Below are 14,272 nucleotides of genomic sequence, written 5' to 3' on the forward strand. Positions count from 1 at the left end.
GAAACATATCACATTTTTGCGTTCATCATTACACACCTAGTTAATATGCAAATGAATTTCACAAGCACAGATCTCAAAAACACCCTTTTAGATATCTCATAACGGCAATTTCTTATCATATTTCCCCTTGAACTGTAAAAATAGCTTCAGCTTTTGACAGATACAACTAAATACAGCACAAATCTCAACGCTTCCCACCTCCCTTTTCCTACTAGATTTTTTCGCAAAGATGTTTCACAAAGCTGTCAAAGCCCCTCCGCGCTTCTTGCATGCTACCGACAGACACACATGCCAACGAGTTCAAACATGAATCGCAGAACACACAGACTTTTTATCCATCACCTAAAGCTTTAAAAAGTGTCGACAGACTCGTGCCTGAGAGCAGGCGTTCCGGAAATAGACATGACGTGCTGAGGTTTTGATTGGAAAAGGACATCTCGAGGGTAGAAAGATGTCAGCGTTTGCCAAATATAATTAAGGTTTTGAAGCTAGTTTTGATAATTGCAAACGGTTATAATGGTGCAGATGATTTAGTGTGTTCGTCTGAACTAAACGGTTTATTTTGACACCTGTGTATGGGTAATTTATGGGTATGTTTGAGGTGCAGTGTCAGCTCTTTAAGCTTTTTTCAAAACGCCCACTGCCATACGTCACAAAAATGTTACAGGGCGAAACAATATACTGTAAAGTGAATCATTTTGCAAACATCTTGACAATTTACTCAATTTAAAATATATATATATTTTAAAATGGTGGAAAACTGGATAAAAAAAGAGGTTAAATGGCTCTGAATAACAACATGCTTGCAACCTTGATATAATAATATAATAATATGTCTGTCTAGTCTAAATGGTTTAATTAGCATATTTTGCATTTGCATATGAGTAATTTATAAGCGACACAGTGGCGCAGTGGGTAGCGCTGATGCCTCACAGCAAGAAGGTCACTGGTTCGAGCCCCAACTTGATCAGTTGGCATTTTTGTGTGAAGTGTGTATGTTCCCCCAGTGTTTATGTACGTTTCCTCAGAGTTCTGCAGTTTCCCCAACACTCCAAAGACATGTGCTTTAGGTGAATTAGGTAAGCTAAATTTTCAATAGTGTGTATGTCCTGGTCCTTCAGGTTGGGGTTTGAGCGTTGGGCTAACAACCCACCCCATAAAAACTAGATGTTACGAAACCAATATGGTGCAGCTAATTATTGACTTTGCTATAAATGGCCCTGGGAAAGTAGGAGTAACTAAGTAATTTATTGGAACATTTAGTGTCCAAGTCGTACTGCTTTCAGCTTTATTCAAAATGATTATGTTAGTTTAATAGTTATTTTAATAATCTTTCACTCATTATCTTGAATTACAAAATGTTAGGCAAAACGTAATATTTAACCCTCTATGGCACACATTCTGATAGATCTATAGAAAAATATTTGGATGTTTTTTGTTTCTTGAAATGGCTTACCTTGAAGTTCTGTAAAAAATGGAAAATTTTCTTTTTTAAAGGTACTTTATGATATGTTGCCATATGGCAACAACGTCCAACAGTTAATCAAATTTTCTAATTTTCTTTGTAATGAATAATTTTGTTGTTTGAAATTATTTGATTTGTGTTGTAGTATTATAAGCTTTAACACAGAACTTAGAAATGACACCTTATGCATACTTTTCAACTGATATTCCAACAGCTTTCATTTATTCCATTCTCTTTTGCTGAATATTAAAATTAATCATAATATTATATTATCATGTATACAACATACAATAAATATAAATATTTTCTCCAGTAGATAATATAAAAAATAAATACCAAGTCTAGTATATCCAGATGCATCAGAATAATGTAGCTATTAGCTAATAATCTTTATATATTATACTATACTACGCCTGTCTTATCTGCCTCACTTGAACTGTCTCCATCACTGCTCTTATCAAATGGCCAATCTACATCATTCTCATGGTCACTAAAACCCATCTCATTCTCACTTTCATCTCCAGAAAGAGACAGTTCTGTCCTTTTCTTCTTTCACTTACCATATGGTGGTGCTCGCTTATACACTGTTCCCTGTATTCATATCTATTCAAAAGTAGTTTTGCCATTAAAACTAGATTTTATTTATTATGCAAATGCTATTAACATACAACTAATCAACATGATATTACTAGCATTCATGCTGTTATTGTTACAACTTAAAAGTTCACTGGCCTTGTTATCTAGCTAAGCTATTGCAATATTGCACGTTCCACTATTGCACAGTTTGATCGATTTACAAAAAATTAGTTGACTAAAAACTTTTTTGAGTTGTGAGTATGTCATCATAACTTACTGAAGGTGATGTTTCAGATTTTTTTCTGGCATAAATTGATCCTTTGTTTTTATTGATGTTTACATTTGCATTCAGCAACCACTTACAATAAACGCCAGTCTGTCAGAAATCACGCTACAGAAAAACACTGCGTGTCATGTGACTTACCCAAAGCACATCATTGGCTACACTAAGGTCTTCTCTTTCCAACCAAAAAAACCTCAATGTTGGTCTTGAAGAAACAGGGGCTGGGAAATGAACATAAATATCATGTTGCCTATTGGCAACACCATGCGGTAGAGGGTTAATTTAATTAATCCTTCTTTTTTATTGTTTATTAAGGAATTATATGTCGGATTTATGAAATACAAATAATTGGATTACATTTAAAAAGGAAGAAAATTGCATAGCATCGAATTTAGCCACCACGTACAGCAGCAACGTGATGAAAAATAAATTAAAACAGCTCTGATGCTTGATAGAAATATCATGTCCATTTAGTTTAAAAGGTTTGGAAATTTGGAGTCTTGCGTATGTGTAATTCATAGGAACAGTTGTTGCCCGAGTCTTTATGTCTTTCAGCTTTTTTCAATTGCTTGTACTTTTTATTAGAATAATTTGTCACTCATTATGAAGTTAATTTATAAACTAATTTCAAAAGGATCATGTGCTTATGATTGACTACAGAATGAATAAATTTTGATACAATTGATCTGGCAGGACTTTTTAGATGAAAACAATTCAATTTAATTGAAATTAAATTTAAAGTAGTACCATACTGTCACCTTAAAATTATTGGATTATATCTACATTCTAAATTTTTACATTCTAAATTTCTGATTTTGAAATATTGTGCTTTTTAAGTTTTTGCATTCCATAAAGCAAACAATATGTGTGTAACTGTTTTCTTTTATACATTAACATGGCAGACACCCGAAATGTACTCATTGATAATGTAAATTATCTAACTTATCTTAAATTTGCAAGTTGGGGTAAAACAAACAGGGTAAATGCATATAGAACCTTCTAATTCAAAGGTGACGATACATACAGGAGCAACATGTTATGTTATCATTATATCACATATATATCCTGTTATATCATCATATTCAGTTTTCATATCAGGAGTTTTACAAAAGCTGTCTAAGAGATACACTTTGCCTTTAACCACAATTTCTTGTTGTCTGGGTGTATTTTTTATGTCAGCAAAATATTAAAAGGAATATATTAGTAATTTTTCACTGTTTATTTATAAAAGTGCTAAAAAGTCATTTTCTGAATTCTTAAATCAATATCAGGAGGAACACAAACTATCCATGATCATACAGTGGGTTGTTTAGTAGTCTTTTAATCATGAATTCATTGTGAGCCATATGCTCTTAGCATTTAGAGATTTTAAAGATCTCTAGCAAGTGGGGTCTTTTTCTAAAAAGTTTGAAATACTAAATACAATGCTATAAAGGAATCAACACTTTTATTTAAAAAGGTAAAAAAATAAGTAACTTGTGTTAGGCAAGCACAGAATTATTAAAATTTTATCAATTTTTAGATAAAAGATACTAGACAGAACTTCCTTTAGTGAGCAGTTTTTTTTCCTCTGCTTTTTGAAAAGGCAAAAGTAAATCCAATTATAGAATCAGCCATATGGATTACCATAACCCCGTGTGCCGCTATACATACAGATTTGATAATTAGTTTGTATCTTCTTGGTATAACTGAACATGTGCAGGTTTGCTCTCTGTGCTGTTAGATGTCGTCACTCGTCTGCTGTGCGCATGAATCCTTCTTCATTAGCCCTACTGAGAACAATAACACTCAGATGATTCAGCACAGTTTATATATGCCGTGATCCATCCTCAATCCAGCTCTTGCCTGTGTATCAAAATATATAATGCAGCGTGAGATTTTACCCAGAGGAGCTTTAACCTTCAGCTTCACCCTTCGCCTCACGCCGCTCTGAATATTTCAGCGTGCTAATTCTTTTTTAATGCTTCCTCTCATTTTTAGACATTGAAACATCTTAACCATTGTCCTTTCTTTTCTGTTCTTTATTACCGCATTTATTATACAGCATTGGTGCTGAAAAGAAAAATTAGCAGAGTAGGTTTTTAATCAAATTTACAAAATAGTGTCGACTCTAGAAACCACATAGCAGCTGAATAGCAACATACAACTACTTTTTATATTTTAATATCTTCTGCATTTGCATTTTCAAAAAATGTTAAAACATGCAATATTTTAAATATTATACTATTACTGTTTATTCTTAATGTCAGTATTTCATAATTTGGTACTGAACAAACAGGGCTTTTATAGTTAATTTAAACTACAGGCATGATAAAATGTTTAGTAATACTTAATAAAATACACAGGGTCAAACACAGGGTCAAACAGATGTATTCAATCAATCCAGAGACGTGGTCATAAACACAGGTAAATGGTCAAAAGGCAGGCAGCAGACAACATAAATGAACAAAACTACAAAGCAAAGGTAAAGACAAGGCAAAAGAAATGTGTTGTAATGTTCACCGACAGTAAAACAAGACTCAGCCACGTGTGTGTGTGTGTTTGAGAGGTGCATAAATAGTCTGAGTAATTAGTCCTGAACAGCTACAGCTGTGTCTGTTTGCAATCATGGGGATGTAGGCCAGGTATGGGAGTGGTGCATGACTGGATATGTAGTTCTTTTGCTGGCAGATTTGTAGTGCGATCTGCATGGGCTAGATTGCTAATGATAACAATGAGCAAGAAAAAGTATACATTAGCCTGAATCAATGTATTTTGTTTTATTTAATACTGTTATTATTTTGTTTTAGTGTTTATTAGAGGTTTTAACTGGCTTTTTAATTTAGTTTCTTCAGTTTACATTTGAATTTTAGTTCTGTTAGTCATCTTATATTTATGTAAGCATTTACAGATTTAAATGTGTGCGTGTTTTAATTTCTTTCAGTATTGATATTAAGATTTGATTTATTATTTTATAACTCACTCATTATATATGAATTGATTTTGAATGCCTGTCAACATTTTTATCGTTCATCTGCTGACAAATGATATTAGAAAATTGATTCCAATCACACTGTTGCTCTGTGCTGTTATTTGTTATTCATATAGCTGTGATGCATTTATGTTCAGAACCATTTTAAAAATCATCTAATCACAAATCACTTAACCAGATCTTCGATTAAATATTAAACAATTCATGTCTGTAACACTTTATATGAAGGGGTGTTCATAAGTCTATCATAAAACCTTTCTAATCATGACATAACACGTCATTAATATGAATGAGAACTGTCATTAAGCGTCATTGGTTCAGTTATGTCATTGTTAATGCAAAGATGCCATTATTTGACATTATGTCCTGTCAACTTGACATTACCAAGAAAAAATCATTTGTCATAAACCTGTCATAAACATGACTGCCATGAGGCCAGTATAATTGTGCCATCGATTTTATAACTGCATCATTAGTATTTTTCTTGGCCTCAACTATGGTACAACTTGAACTTGCCATTAATTAATCTTTTAATGTCATTAATTATTATATACACTGGGTAAAGAGTCCTTTACTGGGAAAGTTTGATGACTGTTTTATTTTGTTCCACAGGGAAAAAATGTGATCAGAAAAATATTCATGACACAATTGCAATGACTTCATGACAATCATGTTTATGACAGATTTATGAAAAGTAATGTTGTCCTGGAAATGTCAATTTGGACATGGTTGGGATGTATTTGCTTATGCCAAGTCAGAACTAAGACATCTCAAACAATGTCATGTTTAGAAGGGATACAGCTGTCGTTAAATTATTAAATTACCCCTTATATTGTATTAATGTCTAGCCCTACCCCAGCCCTAAACCCAACCCTCATAGAAATGTAAAAACAGTAATTATACAGAGCATTACTCACATTATTTAATAAAACACCAATTAATTGTATTTTATTAACACCTACCCTAACCCTAAACCTAACCATCAGAGTAATGTAAAAACAGTTATTAAACAGGGCATAACTCAAATAATTTATTAAATTACTATTATTTATTAAATTGTATTTTATTAACAGCTACCCCTAAACCCAACCTTCACAGAAATGTAAAAACAATGATTATTCTTTTGTATGGTAATTGTATTGCTGTGATAATGTAACTTCTAGCCTCAGATGTATCCCTTCTAGACTTGATCCAATGTCATCTTTGCATTTAAAATGACATAACTGAGCAAATGTTAAGTCACAATCCTAAAGGTGTCACGAAAGTCTAATGAATACCCTCTTCTACTAAAGTGATTTCTTTTAGTCCATTAATTCTGACCAATATTTATCAACATCCACAAAGACATGCTTCAAAATATCTATCAGTGCTGTTCATGCACATAAGGATGAATCAGTCCACATTAAAGCCTACAGTCTGTGACCTGATCTCGAATCTGTGTGTTCAGAACACAGAGGTTACAAGCAGGTTACAGACATTTCTTTGTAAGCGGCGTCCTGCAGATAATGTGAAATGACAGCTGTTGAATCCTCTCGCTGGACCTCTGCTCTCAGACACGGCGGGTGAGAAAAACACTGACCTCCATACAGATTGTGTCAGATTGTTTTCATGCAGCAAACTGAACATTGACTGAACACTGAAGCTGCTGTTAGGGACACAGAGCTGCTTTTAGCTGCCATACACCTCTCATTTCCCGGCAGGAGGTTGATTTACTGTTTTAATGCATGATTTAGTCTGAGGGATTTCTTAAAACTTATAATTAATGGCAAATTGTAGGATGTTCTGTTTGGGTGGATTTGCAGGGTTTGTATAGTACATGTGTTTTAATTTCAATAAGGGCAATTAACAGGTTTTTTTGCGGTCATAGAATGTGTTGCTGGAAATAGCATTTAAATGAACACAATCTTAAAGGTCATGGAAAAGTCATTCATATTTCTGTTTTGAATAACTTTTTTAGCTATGTTCTGCTCTGAAATACTTTTTAAATTAGTCAGGTGCTGCACTTTTGTAAGTGTGAAGCATAATTTGATTTTCTTTATTAATGTTGTATTTAATTGGATTTTTATAGTGCTTATGTATTTGTATGTCCTTCAAGAGTAAATGTGTGGTACATTATTATGACTAAACATGACAATGATAGAATATAAAGAAGTGAATGTAAATAAATAGCTTTAAATATATAACTGTATTTAATATAAATGTAAAATTGAAAGTAATGCAGTATATACTACCTTTTTTATATTTTTTTATGTAATTCATTTTAAAATTACAAATGTTATATTTCAACCTATGTTTTGTGTGTGAAATGTATGGGTGGCATCACAGTGGAGCAGTGGGTAGCACAATCGCCTCACATAAAGAAGGTTGCTAGTTTGAGCCTCGGCTGGGTCAGTTGGTGTTTCTGTGTGGAGTTTGCATATTCTCCTCGTGTTCGTGTGGGTTTCCTTCGGGTGCTCTGGTTTCCCCCACAGTCCAAAGACATGCACTATGAGTGAATTGGGTGAGCTAAATTGGCCGTAATGTATGTGTGTGAATGGGTGTGTGTGGATGTTTCCCAGTAATGGGTTTTAGCTGGAAGGGCATCCTGTGCGGGAAACATGTGCTAAATAAGTTGCAGTTCATTCCACAGTGGCGAACCCAGATTATTAAAGGGACTAAGTTAAAAAGAAAATGAATAAATATTATGATGCAAAAAAAAAAAATGACTATTTATGGTACACTGTCAGAAAAAAAAAAAAAAATTATATATATATATATATATATATATATATATATATATATGAAAATAAAGGTAACACTTTACAATAAGGTTTATTAGTTAATGCATTTACTAACATGAACTAATCATGAACATCGCTTGTACAGCATTTATTTTTTATAATTGAACATTTACCAATGCATTGTAAACATTCAAGTCCATGCTTGTTAACATTAGTTAATGCACCATGAGTCAACATGAACTAACAATGAACTACTGTATTTTCATTAACTAACGTTTATTAACATGAATAAATACAGTAGTAGATGTATTGTTCATTGTTTGTTCATGTTAGTAAATGCATTACTTAACATTAACTAATGAACCGTATTGTAAAGTGTGACCAAAATGAAAATGACTGGAAAATCAGTGATTGTACAAATAGTGATTTTTACAAATAATTTCCATATTAAAACATGAATCATCATTTAAAAGCATATGTTTAAAAAACTCATAAACATTCTTAAGTTCTATAATACAAAACAACTGGTAAAACAGAACTGTAGGTATTGTAAACTAAACATTTTTAATAAACATTTGATAGGGCGATGCAGTGGCGCAGTAGGTAGTGCTGTCGCCTCACAGCAAGAAGTTCGCTGGGTTGCTGGTTCGATCCTCGGCTCAGTTGGCATTTCTGTGTGGAGTTTGCATGTTCTCCTTGCGTTCGCATGTGTTTTCTCCGTGTGCACCGGTTTCCCCCACAGTCCAAAGACATGCAGTACAGGTGAATTGGGGAAGATAAATTGTCCTTAGTGTGTGTGGATGTTTCCCAGAGATGGGTTGCGGCTGAAAGGGCATCCGCTGCATAAAAATGTGATGGATAAGTTAGTGGTTCATTCCGCTGTGATGACACCAGATTAATAAAGGGACTAAGCCGACAAGAAAATGAATGAATGAATAAACATTTGATAAGCATTTTCTGATAAATACATTTTCATTATTGATATCCACATCTTTTTTCACTTGCTTTCCACTATGCACAAATTTTTTTTTTTTTAAAAAACATTGTTTAAAAATGTATTTGATATTTTATATTTACTGAAAATAAATTGATGCATTTAAATAGTTCTTGAAGGAACACATTTGACACTGTTGAGGTATAAAGTGTCTTGTCACTGTAGTGGTACCTCATGGATCAGATTTGTGCAATATTGTATCTGCAGGCTTTAAAACCAAAGGTAGCTACATTTTGGTTTCCCATGGTACAAATCATGTCCTAAAAGGTGCAAACTGCAATGGTACAAATTAGTTTCTTTGTCTGAAGGTACAATTCTGTCCTATTAAAATGTTCTGCCCTAGTGACAAAGGTTTGTACCTTCTTTGGTACAACATTGTACCATTTTTTGCAACCCAGGCTCATTGTGGAAACAACGTGGACGTTTCTGCGGACTGCGATTTACGTCCCGGGAGGTACGTATTTGATCGGTTTTTGTTTTCGCTGATCTGCGAGAGGCCGCTGTGCACGCTTTTTCTCACGTGAAAAGCCGCCGGATCGGCCACCCTCCTCCTCCTCCTTCCCTAAACCCGAGCGATGGTTCGCAAAAGCTGTCCAGAAAAAAAAAAAAGCAAAAGCCCTCGTTTTCGACCGCGTTTTCGGATCCCGCCGCGTTCTCGCCCTAATTTTTCAGATTCCGTTTTTCGTCTTACCTGATTTCCGGAACCGCTGTTCCCCGGACTCGATTCCGGTCGTCGTCCCCGCGGCCGGCTCCTCCTCCTCCTCTGGGGCCTCCGCTTCGCCGACGCAACGCTGTGAGCTAAGCAGACAAAATGGTTGCATAGGGAAAGACCTCCACTCGGAGGCGAGCCGTCGGCCGGCGAGCGCGAAGAGGAGGGGCGGAGCGGCGCCACACCACCCCGCAGTGTTCGCTCGAAAAAAACTAAACGCGGCCTTACGTACCTCCGGCCACGTAAATCGCGGCCTCCGCTGGGCTACGTTTCCAGAATGAGCTTGGGTTGATTTTTTCTGTAAGTGCAGCTTAATGAATGCAAACAAATGTTGTGAAGTTATACATTACAGGCTTTTATTGTCACTTTAGATCAAATTATCAATAATAAAGTATTTTATTACTACATTAAATTTTTTTATAAAAAACTAATATAATGTATAATTTTATTTTTTATGAAACCATTTTACAAAAAAAAAAAAAAAATTTAAACACTGATGAGGGGGAGAAATGTTTTCTGGGCCTGAAATCCACATCATTTATTCATTTTCCTTCGGCTTAGTTCCTGATGTATCAGAGGTCGCCACAGCGGAATGAATTACCAGCTATTACGACATATGTTTTACACAGCAGATGCCCTTCTTGCCACAACTCAGTACTAAAAACAACCTCTCAACAACATACACTCTCGCATTTACACACACACTACAGCCAGTTAAGTTCATCCAATTCATTTATAGTGCATGTCTTTGGACTGTGGGGGTAACCGGAGCACCCAAAGGAAACCTACGCCAACACGAGGACCACATGCAAACTCAAACCAGTGACCTTCTTGCTGTGAGGCAACAGTGCTAACCACTGAGCCACCATGCCGCCTATAAAATCAACATCTTAAAATGACTTCTGAAAAAAATTATATACACATATATCAAATCTAAACACTTTGAATTTATCTTCTAAATACAAAGGATCAGAACAGTCATGCAGAAATCACAGTTTATGCATGTTAATCATTTAGTCTGTTTTCTCCTTCACAGCTCCGGTGTTCTACTTTGGCAGTCAGGAGTATCATGTGGATGAGAGTGACGGTCATGTTGAAGTGCGTGTGTGGAGAACGGGGACAGATCTCTCTAAAACGGCAACGGTCACTGTGAGATCCCGCAAAACAGACCCTGTTTCTGCTGAAGGTTTGTGATGCTCTTCCCGTTTTTTTTTATTTTTTATTTTTTTCATTTTTAATCAGCACTGGCTAATATTCACTTTGTATAAAATAAGCAACAATCATAACAGAGGTCATTAGGTCTGTCACGATATCTATTTTTGTTGTACGATATAAAATTGACCAAAATATATTGCGATAAATTATAATATTGTCATTTTAAGACCATTTTATGCCACTCGTTATATAATGCCAGAATGACATTATAACATCATTACATCACAAGAGTAACACCTGATATTTTATTCTTAAGAATATTTCATTTAATTATTGTCATTTTAGCAGTTTAATAATTAGGCATTGAATAGTATTTTATGATAAATACTACAGTGTTTTTTTAACCATACTAACACTGACACCGCCAATAGAGATAGTGGTGTTGCACAATGAGCTAAAATGTTGCTAGAATTGGTTTTTATCTATGGGCGATATATATTGCATCACCAAAAATGATTGAGGTCATGCCCATAAGCCGATATATTGATTATTGTGACAGACATTGGGTGTCATTAAAAATCCCCATCACTTCTAGATTTGCCCCATACAAAGTTGTGATGGATGCTGCAAGGAGTGCAGTATGACATCACAATTTGTTGCTAAAAACATAATATATTAAAAGTGTGACCTTGAGCCATAAAAAACAGTTTTATGTTGTGCTGGTTTATTTGTAGTAACCAAAAATAAGAATAAAAATGAAATAATTTTTTTCTTTGTTTTATCTAGGAATAGGAAACTGTCTCATTTGAATTTATTGTAGAGACAAGCACTTCTAGGGAATAAAAATCTCAAACCTGAATTTGTGTGTTTTTGAGAATTTTTAACTTACTGATTCGTTTACGAACAGAAAAGATATCAGCATCAGCACAACCAAGTGTTTAGCAAAAATCCAGTTTTGTCAATCTTTATTAGATTTAACAATGTCCAAATAAAAGAAAGATTTTCTGGAATAACTACCTATTTAAATTGCTACAGTGGGGGAAATAAGTATTAGACATGTTTTTTTTCTGGGAATAATCTTTCTAAAGGAGTTGTTGATATGGAATTGAACCAGATTTTGGTAAAAACCAAGTTAATTCAAACATAAAAATAAAATCTAAATAGTTAGATCTGTGTAATAACAATGAAATGACACAAGGAGAATGTACTGAACTACTGAAACGTATTTAATATAAAAGGCAATGGTGAAGGCGAAAGTGATTTTTGGTGATGGCAGCTTAAAGACGCCTCTCATATGGAGAATGAAGCCACATGCATTGCTCAGTGTGATTTTAACAGAGGCCTTTACAAACTTCAACAGAGTGTAAAACTCTTGGTGGTTTTGTGGGTCTCATCTATCAAATCTGATCTTTATTTTGTATTTGTATTTTGTATTCTGATCTTTATTTCTCTATTGGATTCAAGTCAGGTGGTTGGCTGGGCCGTTCTACAGCTTGATTTTCTTTCTCTGAAAGCTTTTGAGAGTTTTCTTGGCTGTGTTTGGGATCATTGTATTGCTAAAATCTTCACTCTGGTTTCATCTTTATCATCCTCCTAATGTAGATGTTGGACTGAAGCAGATAATATTAATTCACAATGAGGAAGGGCAGAGGGTTGCTGAATAACTACTAAGAGATTTCAGCTGCTGAATGGGCATTCACTGCCTTTCCACACCTCCCTTTTTTCATGCGTTCGATACTGTCATTTCATTTGATTACGCATAACTTATTTTGTAAACTAATTAGATTTGTTTTCTTTGCATATATCCAGGAAAAATTTCAAGTCAACAGCAGCTTTAGAAATATGTTTTCTGAGAAAAATTAAGATGTGTTCCATACTTATTTTTCCCACTGTATATCGTGAAAAACATCAAGCATTTGAGATTTAAGAGATTTATTTATTGCTTTGAAAAAAATATCTACAAAACCTGTTATATATCACACATATATCTAATTTCTCACTTTTATTATTTTATAATTCAAGGGAATAAAGTTATTGAGTTATTGACATTATTATTATTATTATGCGTGCGTGCTTGTTTGTGAGCAGAGCATCTTTCATAAATGACTCCTTTAAATAAGGTCAAATAAAACGCTGATTGTAAACAACAATAGCCCAAGATATAGTTATGTTTATTAAGACTATAAAAATGAATGTAGAGGGCTTTAGAGGTAGAGGGCATTTTGAATGATGTCCTGTGAAAATAAATATGAAACTACATTTATTATTTGTGGAAATCTGGCTTACATTTCTGCAGATCTGTACAAAAATGTCCATTTTAATTTATGTAAAGGCTTTCATGTCCAGTTCTTGTCTTTTCTGTGAACGTAAATAACGGCAAAATGCTGAACTGGGCAGTCCAGTTGTATTTCATAAATGTGTGAGTGAACAGACAGCGTTATTGACTCTCTCTCTCTCTCGCTTAGTCCTTGAACAAGTGACGCGTGGCATCAAAGACACAACTGTGAAATATAAAAAAAAATCTGTTCATCCAAGTCCTCTGTGCAGTCAACCCAAACTTAGCTAAGAGCTCTATACTGTATATTGATCTTTTAAAAAAAGAAAAAGCCGAAAGCGCAGTCTGTCAGGCAGAGGATTAATGGAAAGTGAAGATCCTCAGCTTCTGCTGTTAAATACTGTCTGACCTCTCCGACCTTAGCCTGATTTCAGTGTGTTGATCTGCTAGCTGGAGTGGACTATGTGGGAATCAGCAGAAACTTAGACTTCGCTCCGGGTGTGAGCATGCAGACGGTGCGGGTCACGGTGCTGGATGACCTCGGACAGCCTGTTCTGGAAGGGACAGAAAGATTTGAGCTTGTTCTCCGGATGCCCTCCAATGGAATTCTTGGAGAGCCGGCCAAAGTCACAGTCTTTATCAACGACTCCATTTCAGACCGTGAGTGTTTTCACAAATACTGTACATACACAGTTGAAGTCAGAATTATTAGCGCTCATGAGAATTGTTTTTTCTTCTTTATCTATTTCCCAAATGATGTTTAACAGAGCAAGGAATTTTTCACAATATTTTCTGTAATATTTTTTATTATGGCGAATGTCTTATTTGTTTTATCTCAGCTGGAATAAAAGCAGTTTTACATAAAAAAATAAAAGTAAAAAACATTTTAAGGTCAATATTATTAGTACCCTTAAACAATATATTTCTTGATAGTCTACAGAACAAACCATCATTATACAATGAGTTGATAAAATTACCCTAACTTGCCTAAAAACCTAATTAACCTAGTCAAGCCTTTAAAGTACACTTTAAGCTGAATACTAGTGTCTTTAAAATGAGTTATTAAAACTGTGTTTAGAAATGTGTTAAACAGAGATGGGGAAAATATACCGGGGGCTATAAAT

At 34.5% G+C, this 14,272-nt stretch overlaps 1 protein-coding gene across 2 annotated transcripts in view; it reads left to right on the forward strand.

Moving 5' to 3' along the window:
* Positions 1–14,272, forward strand: part of frem2a (FRAS1 related extracellular matrix 2a) — a 150,294-nt gene that overhangs the window by 93,969 nt on the left and 42,053 nt on the right. For both annotated transcript variants that reach the window (XM_005155380.6, NM_001137657.1), the window contains 2 exon segments: positions 10,755–10,904; positions 13,599–13,808. In XM_005155380.6, the coding sequence (XP_005155437.2) occupies positions 10,755–10,904; positions 13,599–13,808 (360 nt within the window).

The sequence above is a fragment of the Danio rerio genome, chromosome 10, assembly GCF_049306965.1.
Source record: "Danio rerio strain Tuebingen ecotype United States chromosome 10, GRCz12tu, whole genome shotgun sequence".
Taxonomy (NCBI): Eukaryota; Metazoa; Chordata; class Actinopteri; order Cypriniformes; family Danionidae; genus Danio; species Danio rerio.